The sequence below is a fragment of the Gossypium arboreum genome, chromosome 6 (assembly GCF_025698485.1).
Source record: "Gossypium arboreum isolate Shixiya-1 chromosome 6, ASM2569848v2, whole genome shotgun sequence".
NCBI lineage: Eukaryota > Viridiplantae > Streptophyta > Magnoliopsida > Malvales > Malvaceae > Gossypium > Gossypium arboreum.
In genome coordinates, this window is record NC_069075.1 from 124375158 (window position 1) to 124383906 (window position 8749).

Consider the following 8749-nt stretch of genomic DNA (forward strand, 5'->3'; position numbering starts at 1 on the left):
TGTGTCAATTGTTAGGTCATTTAAATTTTGTATGAAGTTGAATTTGATATGATTTTTAGCGGCGTTTTTAGGGAAAGCGCTGTTAAAGGTCATGTTTTTTAACGGCATTATAGGAAAAATGTCACTAAAGGTTATGTTTTTAGCGGCGTTTGTGAAAAGCGCCAAGATCATATTCTATAAGGCTGTAAAATTTAGCGTTGTTTTTTGCGGCACCTATAAACCCTCTTTAAAAACCTATTTTGTTGTAGTAGAGATAGAAAATCACCGTCAAATTGAACTGGATTAAATAATTGTATATAAAATAAAAACGGGCAATTTACTAAAAAAAGCCCCTTTTTTTTCGTTAATTACAGAAATGGTTCGACTTTTTTATTATATACGTGAAAGGACCATTTTCCCCGAAAGCGCGTTCACGTCACGCGAAGTCAGTGTCCATGTCAGCAAAACGCGTCTCTAGGGGAGCGTTTTGTCCACGTCAGCACAAAGCGCTTCCTTAAGGGCGCGCTTTATGCTGACGTGGACAAAACACTCCCCCAAGGACGCATTTTGCCCCACCCCAACGATCATGTGACCGTTTGAACCTCAACGGTAAAAAAAAAAAACTATAAAAGGCCACTCCCCCCTTTCATTTTTTCACACAATAGTCCTCTCACAACAATTCTCTCTAAATTCTTTCCAAATTCTCCCAAATTTCTCTCAATTTTTGTCAAAGTTGTCTCTAATTTTTGCAAAAAAAGCTGTGTTTAATTTTTTTTGAATTAGTTTTATTTTTTAAATTACAAAAATATTTGATCGTTTAGCAATGGCCGATTCATTAATTCGTCTCGATAATAAACACATCTGCGTCGAGCAAATGACAATGGTAAGTAATCAACTTAATTAATTTTTGAATAGTATTTAATTTTTTTTCATTTATGCAATTTTAATCAAATATTTATTTTATAATTTTTTTATAATAGTATGTAGATCGGGTGTTGCAATGCTATATCCGTAATATGCCTAGTCATCCATCGCCGTTGATAGAGAATTACCTGCCGGAAGCGGGTTTTTGGCACGTGGCCACGATAGGCCGGGGGTGCAAGTTGGACCCGAAATTAATCAGTGCATTGATAGAGAGGTGGAGACCCGAGACGCACACTTTCCATCTTCTATGCGGAGAGTGTATTATCACTCTAGAAGACGTGCAATTGCAATTGCGATTGCTGGTGGATGAGTACGCAGTCATCGGGTCCGCATCATCTACTGATTGGGGAGCCGTATGCTACGAGCTTTTGGGTGCTATACCAGATAATATTAACAAAGGTCGGATCGAGATGGGTTGGTTACGAGACACATTCCCAGGCCGGATAATGATTCGACTGAACTCGAAAGAATACGATATGCTCGGGCATACATTCTTGAGATGATTGAAGGTTATCTGATGTTGGACTTGTCACGAAACCACGTACATCTGAGATAGCTGTTGAAACTCGTTGATTTTAGAGCAGCAGGTGAGTTAAGTTGGGGGTCTGCCGTGTTAGCAACATTGTACCGAGAGATGTACGGGGCGACGCGACCTAATAAAGCCAAAATCGGAGGATGCCTATCACTACTACAATCATGTGCACAGTTTCGCTTTCCATTTTTACGTCCTCAAGTGAACCACCCATATACATTCCTACTAATAACGAGGTAAATTTTATATTAGATTTTATATTTATTACATAGATTTAAAATATAATTGTATGCTAAAAAATGATTTAATTAGGTGGAACCATTCGACGAGTTATGTTGGAATACCTACATCTCTTGAAGATATACGGCTTCTATTAGACCAACGGTCAGAAGCACAAGTATTAAATAAAATATATATACATAATAAAATAGTCGTTTCGTATTTAGTATTTAGTATTTAGTATTTAGTATTTAGTATTTAGTATTTAGTATTACCTATATAACTAATATTATTATCATGTTCATATAGTTTCAATGGACACCATACAAGGATCCGGCAATTCAGGCAGTAATTAAGGATGAATTTTTTCAAAATTCGAACATTTGGCATGTGAAGGTCCCATTAGTAAACTATGCTATCATGGAGATGCACCAGTCAAATAGGGTATTGCGGCAATTTGAATTCCGACAACCGATTCCCGTGGAACCTAAGGTGCTCGATGATGAGCACAAAGTCGACTTACGGCTATTGAATACGAATTGACCAAGACACTGGTCAGAATATATTGAAATGTGGGAAAATCGGTATGACTATATACCTACTCGGGAATTGATCATCGTTCCTGAGTTAGCATACGTGCCGAAATACATGCCATGGTTTAGGATCCATGGCAAGCCATATTTATTGTCAGAAGAGGAGAGGTGATGAAAAATTCGTGTGCAAAGGGAACGACGGGGCCCTTTAAATCCAAGAAGAAGGGATGACGACATGGGTCCATCAGCAGCGCCCACACAATCACCGGGCCCATCAACAGCGCCTACACAACCACCTGGGTCAACACTTCAACTGACGATACTCATATCACAGCCTTTTCAGATTATGCCAGGTGCGTATCCTGGCCCTTATATGTATTCTAACCCTTTTATGTTTCTTTTTCCCAGTCCTATGGCAGGTTGGAATGCATGGCCCGGTTCATCTCCGTTCTCAATTTCTCTGAGGTAACCGCCGATTAATAGGCCACCATCGCATGAGGGGTCGCACGAGACTCCGTCGGGGAGGTCTTCTTTTTACCATTCCCCATCTCCTTATGGGATTCAAACACCTCCACCATGGGTGATGCAAAAACCTCCGCACTTATTATTTTATCAAGGTGGGTCATCCTCCCAACACCCATAACCAGATCCCCTGCCGGAGGAACCACAATCCCCACCGGAGCAACCACAACCCTCGCTGGAAGCTGAACCAAGAAGGAATCCAGCACGTAACAGTCGACGACCCCCATGTGGCACTGATTTCGACCGGCACCAACATTGATTTTTTTAATATATTTGTAGAAACTTTTTTTTATATTGTTTCATATAATAAAATAAAAATTATTTTTAATATTATAATTGTACTTTACTTTTTTTAATTTTAATACAATAAATGTTCTTTTAAATTAGCCAATAATTTTTATTAAAATAAATGTTATTTTGACTACGGTAATATTTTTAATATTTTTTATATTTTTAATAAAATATAAATAATGCAATATAATTTTATTACAATAACTATCAGTTATTCCGATTTGGACATAATCGAGTTATATGGCCTGGGTTCCTATACCATCCGCACAACCTCTGCTGGTTCGTTATTTCTCGGATATCCATATTGTTACGTATTCCAGTCGAACAAGGTCAACCTTTTGGTTTGCGACGCAATTCTCTATTTGGTAACAGCTTAAACGGAGCAAGCGATACGGACGGCCACTTACGTTCATCTGGGATCGGTGGGAATACGTGTCTCCACACGTTGTACATGTATTCTATTTTGTACACTTGGTCGACATACGTTATGGGATACAAGCGGAGATTTTGACAAGCTCCAATTACATGAGTGCATGGATAACGTAGTGCGTCAAACACCCCACAGTCGCATGTCCTATTTCTCAAGTGTACACGATATTGCCCGCCAATAATACCTTTGTTTGGTCTATCAAACTCCGTCACACGAAACCATAGGTTATCACGATCGTGACAGACTGTGTACATGATGTTGGCTCTTACCTTCGCCTTGTTAATATCTCGCAATACCTTTGCGCACCATACATGGCCTCCCTGCATTTGGCCTTTATAACTCGCTGCTCGCTTTGGAAATAGTGCCACTAAATTAAAATATGTCTCTCGCACAACAGCTGTTATTGACAAATGACGCGTTCCTTTTAGAACATAATTTATGCATTCAGCCAAGTTTGAGGTCATATGACCATATCGTAGGCCGCCGTCGTATGCTTGTGTCCACTGTTCAAAAGGTATGTTACAAAGATAGTTTGCGCCTTCTTTGTTAACTGAATGCAAAACCGCTAACATTTCATGAAAATGGTCCTTACTTAGCTCATACTCTGCCAATATAAGTTGATAACAAAAATTACATACCACTCTTCCATTCAGAATAAATTGAATATTACAAACGAAATTATATTAATAGAGATTAAATACCCAAGTTGGTCACTTGTCGTCGTTCAGTTGTTGATCAATATTGCCTGTAGTAGTTGGACGTAACGTGCCTTAGGCAATACCGATGGTGTGTGCGATGCCATTGGCTTCCTTGTCGCTCAATTGCGGCTAGTATTCTAGTGCCCTAATCCGATATAACGCATATATCAGGTTGGGGGTAGACATGCCTCCTTAATCTAGAAAGAAAGAAATCTCAATCATCAACTGACTTCCCCGGTGTTATTGCAAACGTAATTGGAATGATTCTCCCATTGTCATCCTGTGCCATAGCTAGCAATAGCCGATGGGTATATCTACCATACATAAAAGTACCGTCAATTTGTACCAATGGCTTGCAGTATATAAATGCATCCCGACATTGCTTAAAGCTCCAGAACAGACACTTGAACACTTGACATCCACGGAGCAATCGGTTGTTGTAGTATGCAGGTGTCGTTTCAAAGTCTGTTATGCAACCTGGGACATATCTCTCCAGCACCTGACACGACTGCCACACTTCATTATATGAAGCGTCCCACCTACCATACATTTTTTCCAACGCCTTCTGCTTAGCTATCCAAACCTTATGGTAAGAGGGCGTGTACTTCAATTGGCTACGAATATTGGCAATTAAGACCGACACTGAAGTCTGCGGATTCGCGTTCAGCGTCGGTAGTATTAAGTTAGCAATCATATCTGAATCCATCTTAAGATGATCTTGTGAAACACCTGCCAACGAAATATGTTAAATAATGCAACATTACGTGATAACAGTTTTATTCAAAAACCCTAAACACCTAGTGATACTTTACCGTCAATACATGTATGTGGACCTTTGTACTTTTTTATCTCCCAAAAGTCTGTCATTTTCCTCAATGAGGCCATGATTTTCCATGAACACGTACTGTCTTGCACTGCACACTTGGCCTCAAACTTATCGGATTTGGATTTAACCACATTGTAGTTAACCCCGTTCATGATGCTATATTGTTTCAATGCAGTAAGAAAACTATCTTTATTGTAAAACTTCCTACCAACTTCAATTTCACCCGAATCTAATGACGAACTTGTACGGTCAAACCTTTTGTGTGGTAGATCTAGAAACTCCAATGCATCATCTTGAGATAGATCGACATTATGCATGTAGGCTGAAGGCGAGTACGCCCTGAATCGCGAATATTCTTATTCTTCATCTGAACCCCCTTCAACATCTTCAGGTATGGTTGGAACAGGCTCCGGTTTAGAAAATAATCCAACTTCTGCACCATCGGGGCCGGGCTCTCGAGGTGGATCCACATCAGACTCATCATTCGACCCACCATCATTTGCAACGAACGAGGTCCCCTCGCCGGTGGATGTCATAGGTAGTATATCATCCCTTCTTCTGGATGTTTCATAACGTCCCCAATTCGATGTGGATTGCCAACCACTAGAAGTTAATGTCATTCCCCAGTACGTATTTCCAATATCAAACATCGCCCATCGAGGTGCATGTCCCATCCACCAATAGAATATTGTGCAGGGGTTGTGTATTCCATACTACTACCAAACACGGGCGCTTCCGTGTTTTACCACCCACTAACGGAGTGTCGGGCAGGGGTCATGTATTCCTCTCGAACAATATTAGATGTCAAGGCCGCAAATGCATCAATTGGTGATGAAAATTGTACATATAACACAAGATAGAGTGATCCACTAGCAAGATGAGTCTGCACCATTGCCTCCAAGCTATGAGGACCTTTGATATCGAATGAGTCATATATCACGGGATCAACCGAAGTACAAAATCGATACTTAATAGACAAAACTTTCATTGGCGTTGTTTCGAAGATTTTACGCCTAATTCTTTTACGAAGTTCTGTGAAATCTATGTTCTAGTTAAAAATCAGTCGTGCTGTGCTCTCCGATAAAAAAACGACACCGTTCTCAGTGTCACGGACCTCGCCATTACAGTAAATAACAGCACTAACACGTTCACTAATGTTCAGTTTCTATTTTACTTTAGCCTCAATTTCTCTTGCTGTAACTTATGCAACCTGAGAATGAAGTTTGGCTCATTTATAGTCTAAGGCTTTTTCAGATACTACTGTAGCAAAAGAGCGTCCACGTGAGAGATTTTTCCCGTAATTTTCCTGAAAGTGCATCCTTCTTGAAGCGTTTTTGACACTATTTGTTCAGAAACATTTTCTCAAAATTATTTTATCAGATACTACTGTAGCAAAAAAGCGTCCACATGGGAGCTCTTTTCCATAATTTTGCTGAAAGTGCATCCTTCTTAAGGCGTTTTTGATACTATTTGTTCAGAAACATCTTCTCAAAATTATTTTATCAGATACTACTATAGCAAAAGAGCGTCCACGTAGGAGCTTTTTTCTGTAATTTTGCTAAAAGTGTATCCTTCTTAAGGCGTTTTTGACCCTATTTTTTTAGAAACATCTTCTCAAAATTATTTTATCAGATACTACTGTAGCAAAAGAGCGTCCACGTGGGAGCTTTTTTCCGTAATTAATAGTTAAATTAATTAATAAACACTAAAAAACCCTAAACCTAATTTAATTGATTTTTTTTTATTTTCATAGTTAATTTAATTAATTAACCCTGAACTCTAATTAAATTAATTTTTCCCTTAAAAAACACTAAAAATCCTAAACCACTAAAAACCTTAAACCACTAAAAAACCCTAAACCACTAAGCCCTAATTTAATTGATTTTTTCTTATTTTCATAGTTAATTTAATTAATTAACCCTCAACTCCAAGTGGTCATTAATTTTTCCCTTAAAAAACACTAAAAACCCTAAACCACTAAAACTCTAACCCTAAAACAATAAAAAACCCTAATCTTAAAAAACTTTAAACCCTAATTTAATTGATTTTTTTTATTTTCATAGTTAATTTAATTAATTAGCCATCAACTCTAAGTGTTCATTAATTTTTCCCTTAAAAATGCTAAAAACTCTAAACCACTAAAACCCTAACCCTAAAACAATCAAAAATCCTAACTCTAAAAAACCTTAAACCCTAATTTAATTGATTTTTTTTATTTTCATAGTTAATTTAATTAATTAACCCTCAACTCTAAGTGTTCATTAATTTTTCTCTTAAAAAACCTTAAAAACCCTAAACCACTAAGCCCTAATTTAATTAATTTTTTCTTATTTTCATAGTTAATTTAATTAATTAACCCTCAACTCCAAGTGGTCGTTAATTTTTCCCTTAAAAAACACTAAAAACCCTAAACCACTAAAACCCTAACCCTAAAACAATCAAAACCCTAATCCTAAAAAACCTTAAACCCTAATTTAATTAATTTTTTTATTTTCATAGTTAATTTAATTAATTAACCATCAACTCTAAGTGTTCATTAATTTTTCCCTTAAAAAACACTAAAAACCCTAAATCACTAAAACCCTAACCCTAAAACAATAAAAAAACTTAACTCTAAAAAACCCTAAACACTAATTTAATTGATTTTTTTTATTTTCATAGTTAATTTAATTAATTAACCCTCAACTCTAAGTGTTCATTAATTTTTCTCTTAAAAAACCTTAAAAACCCTAAGCCACTAAGCCCTAATTTAATTGATTTTTTCTTATTTTCATAGTTAATTTAATTAACTAACCCTCAACTCTAAGTGTTTATTAATTTTTCCCTTAAAAAACACTAAAAACCCTAAACCACTAAAACCCTAACCCTAAAACAATCAAAAACCCTAATCTTAAAAATCCCTAAACCCTAATTTAATTAGTTTTTTTTTATTTTTATAGTTAATTTAATTAATTAACCCTAAACTCTAAGTGTTCATTAATTTTTCCCTTAAAAACCCTAAAAATCTTAAACCATCAAAACCCCTAAACTACCAAAAACCCTAACCTTTAAAAAATCCTAACCTTAAAAAAAATGGCAAAATGCGTCCCTCGGGGAGCGTTTGTCCACGTCATAACAAAGCGCTTGCTTAAGGGCGCGCTTTGTGCTGACGTGGACAAAATGCTCCCCCAGGGACGGGTTTTGCTGACATGGAAACTGACTTCGCGCTGACGTGGACGCGCTTTCGGGAAAAATGGTCCTTTCCCGTAAATAATAAAAAAGTCGGACCATTTCCGTAATTAACAAAAAAAGGACTTTTTTTAGTAAATTTCCCAATAAAAACAAAAGATTAAACTCATATTTATATTAAATAATAAATTTACATTAATGTTAAATCATAGTTAAATAATATTAAGTGGTTAAATATTAGAAACATTAGTTTAAAATATATATTCATATTAACTAATAAAATATACATAATCTTTTTATAAAAATAAATTTTATATAATAATATCTATCTTTACTTTCTATAATTATTAATTTTATATTTATATTACATATAATATATTTAAATTTGACAAAGCGAACTATAAATTAGGATGAAAAAACACACAATTAACCAAAAAAAAATCAAGGGCTACTAGTGTAACTTTTCATCTTTCTGTTAAAATTAATCATTAGTTTTAGTGATATGGCAGCAACGATATTAAATCAATCATTGAATATATATTTGGATTTAAATACAACGAAATATTTTAAAAATATAAAAATATTAATTTTTTAATATAATTATACTTATAACTTATTTAAAATTAT

At 35.9% G+C, this 8749-nt stretch overlaps 1 protein-coding gene across 1 annotated transcript; it reads right to left on the minus strand.

Moving 5' to 3' along the window:
- Positions 1-4342: 4342 nt before the first annotated feature.
- Positions 4343-5271, minus strand: LOC128293829 (uncharacterized). The gene is made up of 3 exons (XM_053029375.1): positions 4941-5271; positions 4533-4857; positions 4343-4442 (listed from the first exon to the last, which is right to left on the minus strand). The coding sequence occupies exons 1-3, from the start codon at positions 5269-5271 to the stop codon at positions 4343-4345; spliced, it is 756 nt and encodes a 251-aa protein (XP_052885335.1).
- Positions 5272-8749: the final 3478 nt, after the last annotated feature.

Bases quoted from the DNA above. Each gene is read 5' to 3' on its own strand.
- LOC128293829 (XM_053029375.1), bottom strand. From the start codon at position 5,271: ATGCATAATGTCGATCTATCTCAAGATGATGCATTGGAGTTTCTAGAT. The intron at 4,858-4,940 runs GTAAAGTATCAC...TTTCGTTGGCAG, and splicing joins TCCACATACATGTATTGACG to GTGTTTCACAAGATCATCTT. The intron at 4,443-4,532 runs GTGTCTGTTCTG...TATGTATGGTAG, and splicing joins CGTGGATGTCAAGTGTTCAA to ATATACCCATCGGCTATTGC.